This window comes from Gymnoscopelus microlampas (assembly GCF_963454915.1).
Source record: "Gymnoscopelus microlampas genome assembly, chromosome: 6".
Classification (NCBI taxonomy): Eukaryota; Metazoa; Chordata; class Actinopteri; order Myctophiformes; family Myctophidae; genus Gymnoscopelus; species Gymnoscopelus microlampas.
The window spans coordinates 49,009,601-49,030,458 of record NC_139943.1 but is presented as its reverse complement, the minus strand read 5'-3'; the positions used below and the strand labels follow the sequence as shown (position 1 = coordinate 49,030,458).

The 20,858-nt window shown below is 41.1% G+C and overlaps 1 protein-coding gene across 1 annotated transcript in view; it reads left to right on the top strand.

Moving 5' to 3' along the window:
* Positions 1–20,858, top strand: part of immp2l (inner mitochondrial membrane peptidase subunit 2) — a 200,963-nt gene that overhangs the window by 10,934 nt on the left and 169,171 nt on the right. Inside the window, exon 3 of the mRNA XM_084059820.1 lies at positions 15,800–15,937. Within this exon, the coding sequence (XP_083915946.1) occupies positions 15,803–15,937 (135 nt within the window). The 5' untranslated portion in view covers positions 15,800–15,802. The remainder of the gene's footprint in view (positions 1–15,799; positions 15,938–20,858) is intronic.

Below are 20,858 nucleotides of genomic sequence, written 5' to 3'. Positions count from 1 at the left end.
GAGTGCTGGCTATTCTCTGATGAATGGACTGAGTGTTCTCGTTTTTGTTTTTACGGCTTTCTTTTTCTGGCGAATGAAGTCAGTGTGGTCCGCGAGATTATTTTGGATAAATTCTGTCATTAATTAATAAAAAAAACTCTCAGGCGTTCCCATTGATGTATATTGACTGCCACACCTACAGTACCATTGAGCTCCATGTATATACTTCAGTGTATGGTGGTACCGAAAATAGATCTACAAGCTCTCTACAAGCTCACAGTGCATTGCATCCACGAGTGTTGTGGGCTTGTATATCTGTTTTCATCATGCGGCACGTGCATAAAATGAAGAATTATGGTTACCTCCCACCGGATCATTGCTCCTCACTCCCTGTAAGCATGCAGTAGCAGCCTGATTTGGTGATAGTAGCCTACAGCGTGGATTGGAAAGCTCTGCGAGATCATTATGGATCATACAAGTTTCACAGATAATGGTGTGTCTTAAAACTATCTAACCTACTGAAACTCTTGTCACACTGTTAAAAGTGGAAGGTTTCTCTCCAGTGTGGACACGCTGGTGTCTCTTCAGATTAGTTAACTGACTGAAACTCTTGTTACACTGTTTACAGTAGAACGGTTTTTCTCCAGTGTGGATACGCTGGTGTGTCTTAAGATGACTTAAGTCGTTGAAACTCTTGTCACACCATTTACAATGGAAAGGTTTTTCCCCAGTGTGGATACGCTGGTGTTTGTTCAGACTACCTGTCTCACTGAAAGTCTTGTCACACCATTTACATTGGAAAGGTTTTTCCCCAGTGTGGATACGCTGGTGTTTGTTCAGACTACCTGACTCATTGAAGGTCTTGTCACACCATTTACATTGGAAAGGTTTTTCCCCAGTGTGGATACGCTGGTGTTTGTTCAGATTACCTGACTCACTGAAAGTCTTGTTACAATGTTGACAGTGGAAAGGCTTTTCCCCAGTGTGGATACGCTGGTGTTTGTTCAGACTACCTGACTCACTGAAAGTCTTGTCACACCATTTACATTGGAAAGGTTTTTCCCCAGTGTGGATACGCTGGTGTATGTCCAGACTACCTGACTCATTGAAAGTCTTGTCACACCATTTACATTGGAAAGGCTTTTCTCCGGTGTGGATACGCTGGTGTTTGTTCAGATTACCTGACTCACTGAAAGTCTTGTTACACTGTTTACAGTGGAAAGGCTTTTCTCCAGTGTGGACACGCTCATGTGTCTTCAGGTGACTTAACTTACCAAAATGTTTGTCACACCGTTTACAGATGTAAGTTTTCTTTCCTGTGTAAATCGTCAGATTTTTCTTTACATCTCCTGGTTGAGTTAAAATCTTGGTAAACCGTTGATGACTTTGAGCTTTTGGTGGGTCTGTGTCTGCTTGTTTCTGGCTGGTTACAGAGCTGACTAATTGCTGACAGGCCTCTGAGCAGATTTGTCCATTCCTCAGCGTTTGGCAGTTGAGGTCGTCGTGGCTCGGATGAGACTTGAAGGTACACTCAGAACAGGAGAGCTTAGTCTGGGAGGATTGGAGGGACCACACTCCTCCCAGGAGTTCATGGTCGGAGCCGCTGCTGTACATGGACTGTGATGGGGAGGGAGCCGTAGGTTCAGTTGAGGCTGGAAAATGTGTCTTCTTTCTATTTCCCTGTATTCTTCGTCGACCAAAGTTCTATATCCCTTTTTCTCACAACTCGATTTTTGTACACACTACCTTGCGGTCTCAGTGGAAGTCTAAAGTAACTTCACACCTCATATATGCTGAGCAGAGCTTTGGTCTGACCTCACTCACAACACAATCGGTTGCCATGCACGCCTAGCAACACCGATGTACGCAGGCCCCCTCCATATTTGGGCAAGAGTGACGTCATCGAAATGACATCATCACCATGACGGCAGTGATCCACATGGAAGCCACCCCATGTCTTTTTCATTTTCATGTGTTTATCATTTACTTATTATTTAAGTAAATGTCAGTTTAAGTTAACTTGGTGGTACAACACGATGCAGTACAAACGTCTCTCGAAGCGCAGTGACGGGTGATTATGACCCAGGATTACAGCTTAGGCAGTTGGCACTGGGTGAAAAAATGGGTTACAAACATTTTGGGATGAAACTGTATGATAGAAATAATAATAAGTAGATGTCAGGGCCGCTTTGCGGCTAATTATAGCTCTGCATACACGTCATGCGAAGACCGTCTCCCCTCGGCTCCCCGCTTTGCTTTGCGACCCTAACCTCTAGTCACATCCTCCCAACCTCCCACCCTCGTTTATGTGATAATGAGGTCAGACTTCCTGTATCTGGTTGCTATGGCAACCTGCCAGATCAGGCTGAGGGTCTGATAGGAAAATCAGAGAATCGATCAAACCGAGAGTCCGATCAGTACCATTGAGCTCCATGTATATACTTCAGTGTATGGTGGTACCGGAAATAGATCTACAAGTTCTCTACAAGCTCAGAATGCATTGCATCCACAAGTGTTGTGGGCTTGTATATCTGTTTTCAGCATGTGGCACGTGCATAAAATGAAGCATTATGGTTACCTCCCACCGGATCATTGCTCCTCACTCCCTGTAAGCATGCAGTAGCAGCCTGATTTGGTGATAGTAGCCTACAGCGTGGTTTGGAAAGCTCTGCGAGATCATTATGGATCATACACGTTTCACAAATGCTGGTGTGTCTTAACTCATTCACTGCCACTGACGTAATAAACGTAATTATTCCCGTTTACCAACCCTGCCACAGACGTAAAAAACGTAATTATTACATTTAAAAAAAAATATATATATATATATATATATATATTTTTTTTTTCCTTTTTTTTTTTTTGACCCAAAGACCAAGGAGATATGATTTTTCGAAGGAAAAGACTCCCATCCACTTCCTTGTTAACTTAAAGCTTAAAAAATCTATATCTCAGCTCCTGAGTACTTTTTTTTTTTCAATGAAAAATCTCTGGCAGTGGGCAAACGCGGCCAGCAATAAGTCTGGCAGTGAATGAGTAAGACTATCTAACCTACTGAAACTCTTGTCACACTGTTAAACGTAGAAGGTTTTTCTCCAGTGTGGAAACGCTGGTGTCTCTTCAGATTAGTTAAATGACTGAAACTCTTGTCACACTGTTTACAGTGGAAAGGTTTTTCCCCAGTGTGGATACGCTGGTGTTTGTTTAGACTACCTGACTCACTGAAAGTGTTGTCACACCATTTACATTGGAAAGGTTTTTCCCCAGTGTGGATACACTGGTGTGTCCTCAGATTAGTTAACTGACTGAAACTCTTGGCACAATGTTGACAGTGGAAAGGTTTTTCTCCAGTGTGGACACGCTGGTGTGTCTTCAGATTACTTGAGTCATTGAAGCTCTTGTCACACCATTTACAAAGGAAAGGTTTTTCCCCAGTGTGAATACGCTGGTGTTTCTTAAGACTATCTAAGATACTGAAACTCTTGTCACACTGTTTACAGTAGAAAGGTTTTTCTCCAGTGTGGATACGCAGGTGTTTCTTAAGACTATCTAAGACACTGAAACTCTTGTCACACCATGTACAACGGAAAGGTTTTTCCCCAGTGTGGATACGCTGGTGTTTGTTCAGACTAGCTGACACACTGAAAGTCTTATCACACTGTTTACATTGGAAAGGTTTCTCTCCGGTGTGGATACGCTGGTGTGTATTCAGGGTACTTCTATGACTGAAACTCTTGTCACACTGTTTACATTGGAAAGGTTTTTCTCCGGTGTGGATACGCTGGTGTGTATTCAGGGTACTTATCTGACTGAAACTCTTGTCACATTGTTGACAGTGGAAAGGCTTTTCTCCGGTGTGGACACGCTGGTGTTTGTTCAGATTACCTGACGCATTGAAAGTCTTGTCACACTGTTTACATTGGAAAGGCTCTTCTCCACTGTGGATACGCTCATGTGTCTTCAGGTGAATTAACTTACTGAAACTTTTGGCACACCGTTTACAGATGTGAGTTTTCTTTCCAGTGTAATTCATCAGATTTTTCTTTACATGTCCCGGTTGAGTTAAAATCTTGGTAAGCCGTTGATGACTTTGAGCTTTTGGTGGGTCTGTGTCTGCTTGTCTCCGGCTGGTTACAGAGCTGACTAATTGCTGACAGGCCTCTGAGCAGATTTTTCCATTCCTCAGAGTTTGGCAGTTGACGTCGTCGTGGCTCGGATGAGACGTGAAGGTACACTCAGAACAGGAGAGCTTAGTCTGGGAGGATTGGAGGGACCACACTCCTTCCAGGAGTGGCGGTTTATGTTCAAAGCTGGTCTTATACATGGCAGCAGGGGACGGAGTCGTAGGTTCTGTTGAGGCTGGAAAATGTGTCTTCTCTCTTCTATATCCCTGTATTCTTTGTCTACCAAAGTTCAGCATCCCTTTCCCTCACAACACTGTTTGTGGACAAACTATCTTCTGGTCTCATCGGAATTAAGTGGAAGTCTAAAGAAACTTCACACGTCATATATGCTGAGCAGAGCTTTGGTCTGACCTCACTCACAACATAATTGGTTGCCATGCACGCCTAGCAACACCAATGTGTGCAGGCTGCCGCCCCCTCCATATTTGGGAAAGAGTGATGTCATCAATATAACCTCACCATGACGGCAGAGATCCACATGGAAGCCACGCCATGTCTTTTTCATTTTCATGTGTTTACCATTTACTAATTAGTTAAAGCAGTACGAGGCAGGTCCAAAAAAAATGATTTTTAGTAGCCTCTGCTGGTCACTACCGTCATTGCAGGTCCATTGCTGAGTCTTGCATTACCCAGAATTCCATTTGTTTCTCTTAGCCAGTGGAGCTTTAGTTACTGTGAGCTTTGCTTTCTTTTGCTGCTGTTTATCCATCTTCAAATCCTATAATACCATAAAAACAGCATGAGATTCCTTTTTGTTAATAGCGTGCTAGTTCCTGGCCAAACAGGAAACCGGTGCATTTCCCTTTCCTGCCGGATGACGTCATTTTCGCGGGAAGGGAGCCCCACCACCGTTTCAATAGAAAATATGTTCATAAAAGGCTTTCGGGGGTGAAATTCATGGAGTGGGTGTTGTGAAACATATGCCACTCACAAAAGATATACAATTTAACTTTATCTTTTTTGTAAAAGTTACCTAGTATAGCTTTAAGTAAATGTCAGTTTAAGTTAAGTTGGCGGTACAACACGATACGGTACAAACGTCTCTCGAATCTCAGCGACGGGTGATTATGACCCAGGATTATATCTTAGGCAGTAGCACTAGGTGAAAAAATGGGTTACAAAAATTGTGGGATAAAAATGTATGAAAGAAATAATAACAATAAATTAAGTCAGGTGTCTTTGAGATTGACAGTGTTGCTGAGTCACGGTGGCTATTTACAACCATGAACAGCAGCTAAAGTCCTTGTCTTCTTCATGTCTGTCTATCAGTACCACCCTGGTACAAACAACACCACTAACCGCTTTCTTTTTCTGATACACGCTGAGGAACGCCAAATCGTGTCGTGTATGCCCGTGCTTATTTATTAAAAAGTACCAGGAGTGCTGGTTATTCTCTGATGAATCGACTGAGTGCCCACTGAGCATTTTTCGGGCTATAGACACTTAAAAAACAGCTAATCAAGTCTAAAAAACGTTCACCTTTAGACCATTTATTATAACCCCATTATAATAAAACATGGTTGGCTGCTGTTAAGCGCAGGTTGTTCGCGGCCACAGTTTTTTTGCAGCCAGCGGATTCTAAAAAACGGAAGTGACCCCCCTGTCACTCACTTTCAGGACCCTCCCCGTAGCCCGCACCGACTTCTGCCTTGAGCACCATGTTGCTTCCTGAGTCTTGGGACGGTCTGCCTTCGTCTCACCCGTTTGGACAGAGGGGGAAAAGCAGCTCCTGCCTCCAGCAGCTATATGCTTCAAATGGACAAGTCGTATAGAGCGGATAAACACAAGGTCTGCGCGACAGGTGAAAAATACAAGTGCGGTGGGAGCGCGCCCTAAGATTATATAACACACTGAAACTCTTGTCACATAGTTTACAGTGGAAAGGTTTTCCTCCAGTGTGGAACGCTGGTGTGTCCTCAGGTGACTTAACAGGCTACATTCCTGCCGCAGCCATTCAGTTAAACAGCACAGGCTGATGTAGACCCTGAAGTGTATGATCAGTGTTGCCAGCTTTTGTGAGAGAAATAAGTAACCAGGTCTATGAAAACAGGTCTCTGCAAAGCGACTATGTGACTTATATGACCAGCGGCTATTTGAAATTAGCCGATGCATCTTTGGGGTCCATTAGCTCTGGTCCATAGCGTTAGAAGGAGTTGGAGAACTCCTTCTCCAATTATTTTTTTTTCTTACATTTTTTATTCATATTTCCCATGTCCCAATGTTCAATTAAATCGTCAACTAAAATTTCATGATTGTGACAACCCTGTCCCCTGTGTTTTTCTGAGGTTACGTTTAGGAATAAGGTCAGGTTTATGCATAGTTTTACTGAGATTATGTTTAGGAATAAGGTCAGGTTTATGCATAGTTTTACTGAGATTACGTTTAGGAATAAGGTCAGGTTTATGCATAGTTTTACTGAGATTACGTTTAGGAATATGGTCAGGTTTATGCATAGTTTTACTGAGATTATGTTTAGGAATATGGTCAGGTTTATGCATAGTTTTACTGAGGTTACGTTTAGGAATAAGGTCAGGTTTATGCATAGTTTTACTGAGGTTACGTTTCTGAATACCTGGTGGCGACTGTCCCGATGTCGCCGGAATGTTGAACCGGGGTGAGCGTGTTTTGGGGCGAGAATTCTTGTATTGGAATTAAACAGAGGTCTTTCTCTCCTCGTCCCTAGAAGACAAGACTAAAGCACTAATTAGAGAATCCCATTATTATCAATATGAAAGAGCCTGCTTCCATTAGAGGCCCCCCCACACACACACACACACACACACACACACACACACACACACACACACACACACACACACACACACACACACACACACACACTGAGGGCCTTCTGGCAGCGGATTGATTTCTCTTGATGAGAGCTTAATTAACCCCTATAGACCGGGAAAGTATCTGGGTCATTTTAGATGTCTTTGGCTATTCAAAAATACAACCTCATGGCTCATGTCTTTGGATATACAAAAACAAGCTCATAGCGCTGCACCGAGTGCCGCGCTATGAGCTTGTAGATCTGCTATTTTTGAAAAATCGTGTAAATGTGTGCAAATCTTTGAATATATATATTTTTCAAAGCGAACATTTGTAAAATGTTTTGTTCCAGGGACCTCCAGAAGCAAAGATTTGAGTTGAAAATGTTCAAGATTAAAAAAATAAAAATAGCAGATCTACAAGCTCGTAGCGCGGCACTCGGTGCCACGCTACGAGCTTGTAGATCTGCTATTTTTGAATAGCTAAAGTTGTTACAGCTAAAAATGGAAAATGACACGGTATGCCTTCCCGGTCTTAATGGGTTAAAGTAGAGACTCGTCTTGTCTGATGCAGATGGGGAAATAGCAGCTGGCTGGCTCCACAGCGCAGCCAGGGTCCTTTAATGGCTGCCTGCGCGTCTCGCCTCCTTCTTCTGGCTCTGTCCTATAGCTCCTCTATCCTATAGGGCTGGTGGCTGATACAGTATGACTTCAAATCACTATCACGGTTATTTCAAATGGGGGTGGGAGTGGGGGGGGGGGGGGGGGGGGGTTCCGTGGCCCTAATGTTAATGAAACAGGGTTGAGAGGGTCTGCTCTGGTGCAGTGCAGTTCTCAAACTTTTTTTCCAAGTCAAGGACCCCAAAATTGAAATGTATTTGGTCGTGGACCCCTGTCTCAAAATGATTTGTGCCAGGGAGGGACCCGCAGAAGAGAACATTTGTGTTCAAAAAATAAAAATAATTATAAAACAATAATTCAAGATGTTTTCAACATTTTCAAAAGTACACAATCTACAGGTTTGTAGATTTGTTATTATAAAGTATAAAACATGGCTATATTACTAACACATTTTGCTGGGGACCCCCCTTGGAACCCCCAAGGGGGGACCCCCTGGCGGTCCCTGGGACCCTTTACTTTGAGAACCACTGCTGTAGTGTCAGTGTGTGAGTCACCTCCAAGCTATACACGTCGGAACAGCCTATTTAGCCGGCGGCGGTGGTGTGACATAACCGGGCATAACTTTTTTTGACACGGAGGTTGTTATATAAAATAAGCCGTACAGTGAGTAATCCCTTTACACTAATCACACCAAAATGTATTCATTGACGGGGAGGAGCTGTGTGATGTGAGCCGTAACCGATGCTCGCTCAGCCAAAACTAAGGTGATTATTGGAGGAGAGGTGTCAGTTTTTTTTCCGACTGTAAGCTCACAGGATGGAGAGAGGCCTGCACCGGCCAGGCTAGTGTTCCACAAATGGGATTTGTCTCTCTGATGATGCAGAACGTCAAGACTGTGGTTCTTTTCTCTTCAAGTCGCCAGCATGCAGCTAGAACAGCTCTTAACCCATTCAATCCTGGAACGCATCTCTGTCATTTTTAGATTTCTTTTGGCTATTCAAAAATAGCAGCTCTACAAGCTCGTAGCGCGGCACCGAGTGCCGCGCTACGAGCTTGTAGATCTGCTATTTTTGGAAAATCGTGAACGTTTGTGGCTGTGCAAATCATTTTATCATTGAATATACTGTATATATTTTTTCAAGCGAACATTTGTAACTGTTAAATGTCTCAACAAATGTCTCCCAAATCCTAACAGTTTTTTGAAAACACATATGTTGCTATATCAGTGGCTGGTTCTCAAACCTTTTCATGTCAAGGACCCCCAAAATGATATGTATTTGGCCGCGGACCCCCATCACAAAATACTTTGTTCCAGGGACCTTTCAGAAGCGAAGATTTGAGTTACAAATGTTTGCTTATGAAAAATATATACATTCAAAGATTTGCACAACTTTTCATGATAAAAAAAAATAGCAGATCTCCAAGTTCGTATAGTTTGTATATCTGCTATTTTTGAATAGCCAAAGTATAAGATAATGGTTAAAGTGGTTACAAATTAAAATGACAGATGCTTTCCCGGTCTTAAAGGGTTAAAAGTAGGGCTACAAGCTGCTATCGATTACCTTGTTAGCGATCATGCCAGGGGTCTTCAAAGTTTTTTCAGGCCAAGGAACCTCTCTCAGCTGAGAGAGAGTTGAAGCAGGGACCCCCACTACATATTGTACAAGAATTGTGTTGCAGATTAAACTTTTTCATAGATGGTTTTGTAGACTTGTTCGACAGCTCTATCATCAGTGTTGTGTAAATTCATGTTTTTGTTTATTTTACACTATCTTTTCTATTAATATGTTGGATTCATGTTGATGTGTATTTTCAGACATTTAACCATAAACCCTCAATACTTAGTAAACTTGACCTGTGGCTCTGCGAGGCGTTGTGAGCTTGTAGATCAGCTATTTTTGGCCGATCTACAAGCTCATAACGCCTTGCAGAGCCACAAAAAAGCGATGGTAGGGTAACTTCAAGAGGTTAATGTCAAAAAAAAATCCTATCACACTTTGGCGTTTTGGCGCAGTCGGTAGCGCTGTCGCCACACAGCTAGAAGGTCCTGGGTCCGATTCCCACCAGGGATGCTGTGGGCGCTGGGGGCGTGTCCTCTCCTCCGCGTCACCAGGTGGGGTTGGCTAAAGGGCCTTTCTGTGTGGAGTTTGCATGGTCTCCCTGTGTAGGTACGCCCAGGATTACAGCTTAGGCAATTGGCACTGGGTGAAAAAATGGGCTACAAAAATCGTAGAAATGTGTCTAATTGGTGCCTATACAATGGACACTATGATGTCTTTTCATAGTTTTAGTTTTAAAGTCACGGCTTGTAGCTTCCCCTGCAGATCACATTGTGCAGGCAATTATTATTATTACTCTTATGCCTTCTACTCAATGTCGTGGCCGGGTGCTCCAAGTGCTCCAAAAAAAACAAAACACTTGTGGCCTTCTCTCTTGTCTCCCTCCATTCCACTCCGTATTTTTAAGCAGCTTAACTCAGACGCTCCAATTGTCTGAGCCCACAAGGGGCACATCTTCTTTGTGGCGTTAAGTTGCAAAATGTTGGAGCGCGATTAGCGTAATGGGTTAATGGGCTCGAAGCCCAGAGATGGCCGTTTTTAAATCCCCAGACCAGATGTTTTGACAATTCACGAGGGGAGACGGCGGGGGGACGTGACTGGGATGTACTTTTCCCCCTCTTCAACGAGCGCTGTTTAATTGCCCCTGAGCAAATCACTAAAACCTTTTAACTGCTGCTCGCCGGTCAGCTGTTTAAGGAATATCGCCCAATTGTTAAGTGGGAGAGGCAGCGGATTCTCCCCTCTCCCTGTTAATTACCCCGAAGGCCCTTGTGCTGTAATTAAGAATCTGCTCTCAGTCAGCCCTGCCTGGCTCAGACCATATCGTCTCCGTCTGGGTTGTGAAACCTCATTTGTCCAAAACTGTTACTTTTCAAGATTCAAATCCAAGAGCATCAAAAGTAGCAGATCTACAAGGTCAAAACGACTCGCCGTGCGCCGCGTTTCGTGCTTGTAGATCTGCTACTTTCGATGCTTTAGGGCGTTCATTTACGAAAAAATACAAATAGTTAGAATATGGAGATAACAGGTTTCTGCCCGACAACAACGATGTGCACCTGAGCCTTTGAGAAAAGGCAGCAGATGGTATATTTCACCCTTACTAAATGCAGAGACCAGTCTTAAAGGGATAGTTCACCCCCAAAATGACTTTTTTTCTATCGATTTCATGGATTTCTTTTCTTTTTTTGCATTCCTAAGCCAATAATTTGATGACCGGCGCTGCCTACCTAATATCAAATTATTGGCTTAGGAATGTGACAAAAATAAAAAGATATCCATGAATTCAAGTCCCCATGGGGTGACTAATGGATAGAAAAAAGTCATTTTGAGGGTATACTATCCCTTTAAGTGTTCGCATCCCCAGTTTTCAACCTCTGAGTCTACAGTATATATTTTTTTACCCCAGATTTCTACAAAAAATGCCCTACTTTTCCGAAACACGAAACATGCAAAGTATGCAGTTTTATGAAAAATGACGTATTATGATTTATTCGTATAAAAATAGCTGATCTACAAGTTCTACGTCATATCAGGCTTTAGCAGATGTTCTCTCCCCCACGGTTGTCAGCGTGACTGCATTTTTTCTTTTAGGCTCATAATTCTTAAGTCAGATCAAACATCTGAAGGAGGCTTCCCCTATGATATTTGTCCTGGTCCATTTAAGGGGGTCATTTGTTGAAATCTTCACATTGTTGTGAGCTATTGTGACCTTTAGAAATGGCCCTGTTCAGAAGTTTATGTTCCACAAAGTGCAGACCCACCCGAGACATTCATACCAATTGTGTCAAGATTATTGTTAAAAGACAAGTTGTGTTATCTGACTAATATTGTAAAACAATAAAAGAAAAAACTGTTGAGATGTTTTATTCTCAAAACAGGCAATTATATCTATCATATAAAGCACCTTTTCATGTCAAGGACCCCCAAATCTATATGTATTTGGTGACGGACCCCCATCTGAAAAGGTTTTCCCAGGGACACCCAGAAGAGAAGATTTATGTGAAAAACAATTATCAAAATTATTCAAAATGCTGTGAGCTTGTACATCTGATATTTTTGAATAGCCAACATATAAATGGATAAAGTGGTTAAAATGATTGTGATGCTGTATTTACACATTTTGCTGCCCGGACCCCACTTTGAGAACCACTGGTGTATAACGTTAGCCTCATAACATAATTGCCTCACTTTTTGGTCAAATTGTCATTTTTGCCTAGCCCTACTCTCCTGTAACACTGCTGCATCCTTGTGCCTTATTGCCTATGTCCTAAGCCAATCAGAATGCTTGTTACATTACAAAATGACAATTTCAATTTCAGTTTTGACTTTTGACTTTTCACAATTTCGGCGTGTATCTTATATTATTTGACAATTTGGCCAATGTTTTGTAGTATAGTTTGTTGATTACCTTTGTTGCTGTAATGGTCTTTTTCTTTTCTTTCATTCATTTTTCTTTTTTCTTTTTAAGGTATTAAAATTCCTTAAATTGTCACTTCACTATCATTTGGGGACCCTCCAAAATCATGTGGGGACCCCACTGGGGGTCCCGACCCACAGGTTGAGTACCACTGATCTAGATGGCTTAGGCAGAACGTTTTTTTTGTTTTGTTTTGTCTCTCCTGAAAACCTTAAAAATATTAGGCAATTATGCTATGAGGCTAACGATATAAGTTCACTGAAGTTTTGATATTTGTCATCTCATCTCATAATTTGCATGAATGACAATGAATTTCCTCAGACACAATAGGATAATCACGTCTGGGGTGATTTTATCTGTAATGGGAATTAATGCAAATAACCTAAATTGAATCTATATACTGTAGGGTGCTACTGTACATCATCAGTGGAGAAGATCAGCCGTAATCTTGCTGATACAGTTGCATTGTTTTAAAACATCCCCTAGGGCTTGATGCTGTTAGGAAGCTGTTTACAGTTCTCAAGCTATGCTCGGATAAAAGGACAATTGTGATCATAATGGTCGACTGTGTAAACTGTATCTCCATATTTCAAAAAATATATATATTTTTTTTTTAATATCCTACTTCATTCATTCATTCATCACAACTTTTTATGTTTTATTTTATTCTTTTAATGAATACCCTATACTTCATTGTACAGAGTGTGGCGATGTGACGTGTTGTGAGCTTGTACCTTGTAGATCAGCTATTTTCACTACTATTCAATATGTTTTTTAAATACATTAAAACAAGGTTTTGGGACTTACAAGGATTCAGCCTGACAGCAGCAAAATAGCCCTTCCAGGATTATTTTGTTTGTTTGGCTTGTTAAGTTCATTTATGTTCTTCACTACTGCATTTTCTTAAATAGTACCAATATATTGTCGCTGTTGGGTGAAAACCTTGTATGTCCAAAACTGTTACTTTTCAAAAATAATTTTAACCACTTCATCCATTTTGAAAATGTTGAATAATACTTTTTTTTTTTACATAAATCTTTTCTTCTGGGGTCCCTGGCAAAATCTTTTAAGATGGCGGTAATCGGCTAAATACATATCAATTTGGGGGTCCTTGACACGTGATTTTGGAACGTACGGGACCGGGTTGGCAAACCCACGACTGTCTCCACCGGCTGAATCACGCCTGCAAGGTTGAAAGGTACATACAGTACGTGGGCCTTTATGTTATGCCATGCAGTTAGTGACAGGACACTGTTACTAAAAAAACACAATATAAAAGACAGCTTTTTGTGCATTTTTGCAGTAGGAGAGGCGTTCTCACATGCCCTATTGTCCTGTACAGTTGTACTGTTCTAATTTTTGGCGGAATAGTCGAGTACAGTACTTGCTACTCACGTGAGATATATGACAGTACAGACTACTGAGACTAGGCATTTTGTGATAAGAATTATTAATATTAGCATCCATGATCCATCCATTTGCAGGCTGGCAGACGGCCTTTACTTAATCCATTGAAATGAAGAAAAGGAACGGATGGTTTTCTGCTGAGGAAACAGCAATGAAAGCAACCAATTCCAGAATAATCATTATCTCAATATATTCTATTCTATATATCATCTATATTCTATATCTAAATCATTATCACAGGGATGCGGGGGTTAACAGAGCTGCTCCTGCAGTCTAAAATCTCCTTATTCCAGTGGGGGGGGGGCGTACTTGACATGAAAACGTTTGAGAACCACTGCAATATAAAACCCACAGACACACTTTCACTTTGAAATCATTGCGATGCGTATTTTCACTACTGCGAATTGAATTTGAATCCTGAAAAGTATTCTTGGTAAGCCCAATAGTCCCGTCAAACTTCCTGGCTCTAGTATAGAGCAGTGGGTTCTCAACCTGTGGGTCGGGGGAGGTCCCCAGATGATTAGCTTAACGTGCAACATTGTTTTCTCACTCAACACTAAACAAACCAACATACAGTATTAGTGTATACAGGGTATCTGCACATTTCTAAAATGACAATGTAAAGACTTTTAAATTAAGACCTTTTTAATGCCTCAGTCAAAGTAACCAACAAACTATACTATAAACAATTTTCAAACATTGGCCAAGAGGTCAAATATTACCCAAGAAAGAGATTTTTTTTTTTAAATAGCTGATCTACAAGCTCACAACGCCTCACATTGCAAGGTGTTATGAGCTTGTAGTTTTGGCTAATTTCACAATATTTATCTGCGGAACAGAGTCAAACTAAATGCAATGCGTCAACTCCTACAATTCTAAGTGCTTGTCAGGGTGGGGGGGGGGGGGGGGGGGCGGGGGGTGTCCCAGTTCAAATATGATTATTTTTGGGGGTCACAGGCTGAAAAGTTTGGGAACCTAGAGCAGGGGTTCTCAACCTTTTCAGGCCGCGACCCCCAAAATAGTGGCATTATTTCTCGCGACCCCTCGCATGCCCGTTCGCGCGCGCGAATATTTTTTGCGGTTCTGGGTTGATTGGGTTTGTTTTTTTCCCTTTTTTTCGTTACTTTATTTCGGTTTTAGGGTTAGGGTTAGGGTTAGGTTATTTAATTATAATAGGTTATTTGATAATTATGTATTATATTACATTAAAAATGTTTTCCTAATGTTAATAATGAAATATCTTCATCTTGAATTTAGTCAATTAACTGATAAAACATGAATTAATAATAACATAAAAAAATATTTTGTTAAAAAAACAAAAAAAAAACAAACTGTTTTTCTTTTTTTTTTCACATTCACCCAAAAATCTGGTGACCCCCCCCGAATTATTTGGCGACCCCCCTGGGGGTCGCGACCCCCAGGTTGAGAACCACTGACCTAGAGCACAGAACTCCTGATGTCACTTCCGTGACCCCACGGGGTCAAAGAGTTATTTTCCCCACTCTTCATGTTTTGTATTGCACCCTTATGACACTCACTCCAAATGCACACAACCACCCTTACCTTATCTGGAACCTACAGTCAACTGCCACCACCGCTGCCACCACCAGCTGTAGTTTGAGCTTTTGTTTTGCTTTTCCATTCGTAATCATAAATATTCATAAGTAAACTGTGGTATAATATTATCGCAATAATACACTCAAGGTCACTTTACCGTGACAGGCAAGTAAAGTCGTATTAAAATGCAAAGTTACAAGTACGCTCAGCATCATGATGTATAGTTATGGGTCAAATACACCATGGCATACAGCATAACACCACCAAACAGCCATTTTCTACTGTTCAAAGTATGACGATCTTCATTTTGACAAACACTTTCCCTTTACCGCTATTGAATGATACAATAGATACGGTATGCAGTACCTGACATATATTCGGTCATTTTCCGCTTTGTCATACTGTACAATGAAGGTATGTGGTAGCCTGGAATCCAGACTGATTCGCTCCGTTTGGCTGATTTTATTTTTTTCTCTCTTCGCTTCTCAATCTGGAAATCATGCTATTTCCAAGGGGCGGAGCAGGGTGGGACGGGCATTCATGTTATGTAATGTACTGTACTGCATTGGTTCTCAAAGTGGGGTCCGGGGACCCCCAGGGGGGTTCCAGGGGGTCCCCAGCAAAAGCTGTTACCCTGGCATCACAATCAGTTTAACCACATTTATAATTTATGTTGGCACAAAACCTTTTCCGATGAGGGTCAGTGGGCAAATACATCAATTTGGAGGTCCTTGACATTAAAAAAATTGAGAGCCACTGATGTAATGTAATGTAATGTAATAACTGTCCCTTCTCCCTATCATACAGGTGATGTCTCATCAGGCGGGGGCTGGCCGCAGGTACCTCAAGGCCTTTGTGAGTGGCTTCTTTGTGGCCGTGCCTGTCACTGTCACCGTGCTGGACCGACTGGCCTACGTAGCACGAGTAGAGGGAGCCTCTATGCAGGTACCATTATACTCACATACACTGATCTGAAGCAATGCTTCCCAAATGTTTTAGCTCGAGACCCAAAAGAGAAATGTGATGTCTCCCTGGGACCCAAACTAGTGAAAATAGCAGATCTACAAGCTCACAACGCATTGCGATGCGCTGCGTTGTGAGCTTGTAGGGCAGTGTTTGGGAAACACTTTATATTATAAAGTCATATACAGTACTTGAGTAAAATGTCAAGGCGCTATTACTTTACTTGAGTATTTCCGTTTCTTGATACTTTAAAATGTCTACTCCACTACATGTCAGAGGCAAATGTTGTACATTTATTTGACAGCTTTATTTAATAGTTACTTTGCAGATTTAGATTAATATTACAAAACTTAATTAACCAATTAAGCCCCCTATTTATACTTAATCTATTGATGTACATAACACGCTCACAACTATTAGATTGGCTATTTTCCAAAGATTTTAACTATTAGATAAACTATTTATCTACTATACTGAAAAACTCTGCATACTGAGTGCTTTTACCTTGATACTGTAAGTATTATTTTGATGCCAATACTTTTGTACTCTTTTACGCACGTAACAATTTGAACACAGGACTTTTACTTGTAACAGACTATTTCTACATTGTGACATTGCTGCTTAGGTAACGTCTTCCGCCACTGCACACGCACCAACACTCAGCCCTCCGGTTTATAACCGGAGATGGTTTTCTTACCCATCACTGTAGGCTTTATGAAAAGGTCGGTTGGCCATCATTAGCTCTGAGGAGAGAGATAGTTTTTTTTTATTATCTACAAAGCCTTACTTAAGAAATTGCCTAATTATCTTAACAGCTTATTAAAACTTTTGCAATTACCAGACCCGTTCGCAAGATTACTTGGTTTTAAACATTCCCACTGTTAATTCTGAGCTGGGTAAGGCCGCCTTTCATTACTATGCCCCTCACATGTGGACCTGTCCGCAATCACTTATAAAACTCGAGAACTTCATTTCACTTCCTCGCTTTAACCCATTAAGACCGGGAACGCATCTGTGTCATTTATTAGAATTATTTGGCTATTCAAAAATAGCAGATATGAGCTTGTACATCTGCTATTTTTGAATAGCCAAAGACATTTTAAAAATGACGTTCCCGGTCTTAATAGGTTAAACAGCTTGTGAAAAACACTCTGAGATCTGTCGGTACTTGCATTCTTTGAAATTCTGAAACGTCTATTATCTTGTAATTTGTTTTGTTTCATTTTATGCTGTGTTTACCGCAATCAGGGCATCATTGGAAAATAGCTTGCTTTCAATTGACCTTCCCGAATAAATAACGGTGAAATGAAAAATGAACATGCCTCGTACAGGCTATAGGGTGATCTAAATGCCAAGTGGATGGAAACAGTGAAATCCCCAGAGTTGTGCACAATGCAGAGTGTGACTGTTTAGCATGCATTGTTTTCTCGGGTTAATTGGTGTGCTTTGGATTGCAGACAGTTTGGATGAATGGCTTTCACACCGAGGCCAATGGTTTTGTTATTTATATAAAATGTAAATCAAACGTTTGGATCATTGAGTGGGACACTTACAGCCAGGCACAATGTATGGCAGTTACTTAATGCAGTGGTTCTCAAAGTGGGGTCCGGGGACCCCCAGGGTTACTTGGTTGCAAAATTATTTTGTTAATATGGCATCACAATAATTTTAACCACTTTAACCATATGTTATACTTTGGCTCTTATAAAATAGCAGATATACGAGCACTTCCTCCACTCCCGCGCTATGAGCTTGTAGATCTGCTATTTGTTTTTAAACACAAAGCTCCCTGCCACAAAACATTTTCAGATGGGGGTCCGCGGCCAAATATACATCAATTTGGGGGTCCTTGACACAAAGAAGTTTGAGAACTACTGACTAATAATAAGCAAATACCTAAAAGCCACCATATGACTGTTGTTGAGTCACTCTAGGTCTGTCACAGTTATTACATAATTGCCTGATCACATTTATATGAGATTATTGCAATATTTTTTTACTTATTTGTCCCAACAATTAATCGTCAAATAAAATGTCATGATCGTTACCTGATGACCTGATGTACTGGAGTAGAAGTATGAAGTATAAAAAAATGAAATATTCAAGTAAAGTACCTCAAAATTAGACTTAAAGCGGCACTATGTAATTTATTTTGTTGTTTGTTGTTTAGAGTTAATGTTAATACAATATAACTTATACAATTGAGGTGGTTGTATTTTGTCTCCCTGCTCTTCTATTGAGACATTTAGATCGTGTCAAAGGTCATGTCTCACCTAGACACAGGATCTGACACAAATTTTGACCTGATGGTCAAGATTCAGTTTATCCCCTGAGCAAGCAGGCAGGCTCTATTAGCTCAATGGTAAAAAAAATATCAGCACTTGCGTAGGAAACCGGGTTCAAATCCACGGTAGAAGAGGAAAGTTACATAGTGCAGCTTTAATAAATGTACAACAGTTATTCTTGTGCGAGATGTCTGGCTAACAAATCCAAGTCTCACAAAAAGAGAAAATTGAACGGTAATGTAATTTCTCCCCAAAGCACAATTTTAAGCACAGAAAAATAAATGATACTGGAAAGGTTGTGTCCACACGATCGTTATTGCAAAAGTATAATTTGACAGGTTGGTCCTATTTGAAAGGCCTGCTCTAACAAGAGTCTGGCAAATGCACCGCCGCGGAGACGTTAAACGATATGGACGCTGTCGGGCAGAAACCTTGTATCTCCATTATTTCAGCTTTTTTAATTTGTGAATTAATGCCCATACATTGTGGTACAAGCCGAGAGTGTTGCAACAAAACACAAAACACATGTTGTGTTATGGACATACAAGGTTTCCACCTGACATTGATGATATCGTTGCTGTCGGGCAGAAACCGCCTATCTCCATATTCTAACTTTTTGTGTTTTTTTTTGTAAATGAACCCCCTACTTGATCATACTACAGCGTCACACAAAAGCATCAAAAGTAGCAGATCCACAAGCTCGAAACGCGGTGCCAAGCGACGCTTTTGAGCCTGTAGCTGTAGCTTGTAGCTGCTTTTGAACTTGAAGTAACAGTTTTGGACATGTGAGGTTTCCACCCCGACAGAGACGATATAGACCAACAGCGCACAATGTTTCAAACGCTGTCTCTATTGATTGATTTGCTAAGTACCGGGGAATGAGAGCTCAATAGCTATCTTCTCCTGGCACAACTTGCTCACCAGTGCAACAGAATGCTGTGGAAATTACACAGCAGCTGCGTGTACGCCATGGTTCAATCGATGAAAGACATGGTCTGCTTGTGTATCGTCTCTGCATTTTGAGTTTTAGACGTGTTCATCTTGGCCCTTCACTTGTAGCCAGGCCCAAGTAAGTAAGCCTTGCCGAGCCATGTGGTCCATTAGGTCAGGAGTCTTATCCCCTGTTTCTGTAGCGTGACGGCGGCTTGATGTATAAGTACGCCCCCTGGACAGTGGTGTAAAGTACATTTACTCAAGTACTTAAGTATTTACCTCAATTTTGAGGTATTTTTACTTTACTGGAGTGTTTCCAATTTTCAATACTTTTACTTCTACTCCACTACATCTCAGAGACAAATATTTTCCTCTTAAGGTCGTTACACACCGGCGATTATGTGAATATACGCAAAATTCGGACTTGTTTCGAATAATTAAAAGACGCTTTTTCGCTTCGTTTTTTCGCTCCATGGAAGCTTGCATTGACTTTATAAGGTTTTTAAAAAAAACGTATTATTCGCATGAAAAAAATCGCCCCCGGTGTGTAAGGAGCTTTACTCCACTACAATTATTTGAAAACTTTAGTTACTAGTTACTTTGTAGTTTTTGATTATTATTACAAAACATACATTAACCACTTCAGCCCTATATACATTTGGGCCATCCTCGCGACGCATTGTGAGCTTGTAGATCGGCTATTTTCGAAAGATTTTTTATACATCCTAATTTACGATAGAGAGTCGCGCGCATGCGTGGCTGTCTGTCTGCGTGGGCAGCGTGGCTGTCTGTCTGCATATCCAAGCTGTTTGCGTGTCTGGGTCTCCAGCGTCTACTCTCATACGGGTCCTCATCCCCTCTCTCTCAATACAAACTGATGGTCACTCGACCATGCTGTCTCCGTCAAGACAAAGTTACGTTTCACCTTCGCTTTCGCCTCCGCGCACCGCTGTTGCAATGAACGTATACAGTAGCCGCACCTCTAGTTTTATACATTTGAAAACTTGACTTTACTTTATTTCTACATTGCAGTATTGGTACTTTTACTTAACCCATTAAGACCTGGAACGCATCTGTGTCACTTTAGATTTCTAGATCTGCTATTTTTGAAAAATCTTGAAACATTTTTTATTAGATTTTTTTCAAAAAACTCTACATCGCAGTTAGAGATTTAGATTTAGAGTATTATTTCAAAACATACATTAACCACTTAAACCACTATTTTAAACTTTGGCTATTAAAAAAAAAATCAAATCTACAAGCTCACAAGCTCTGGAACAACACAGCGTGTTAGTATGCTAAAAAAAGTGACTAATGATAAAGTGTATCCCAGCTATAACAGATACATTATTTTGTTTGGCTGGCAGCACTCATAGAGAATATTTTATTTTCGTCAGACAGATAAGAGATATGGTGTCAATTACTCTGACAAGCGTGAAATGGCATCCATTCTGCTTCTGTCCTGTGTCTAGTGTCACACAATACAGTACATATTCCATGGATAAGTTGTAATAGATAATAATGCAGGGGTGGAGGTGTTTGTGGAGGAAGTCAGGTCTCCAACTTTTTCCCCCGTATGTATTTGGCCGCGGACCCCCCCCCATATGAAAAGGTTTTATGCCAGGAACCTCCAGACACTTTCAAACATAAAAAGAAACGTCTTTGTCGAGTGTCTGTACGAATAC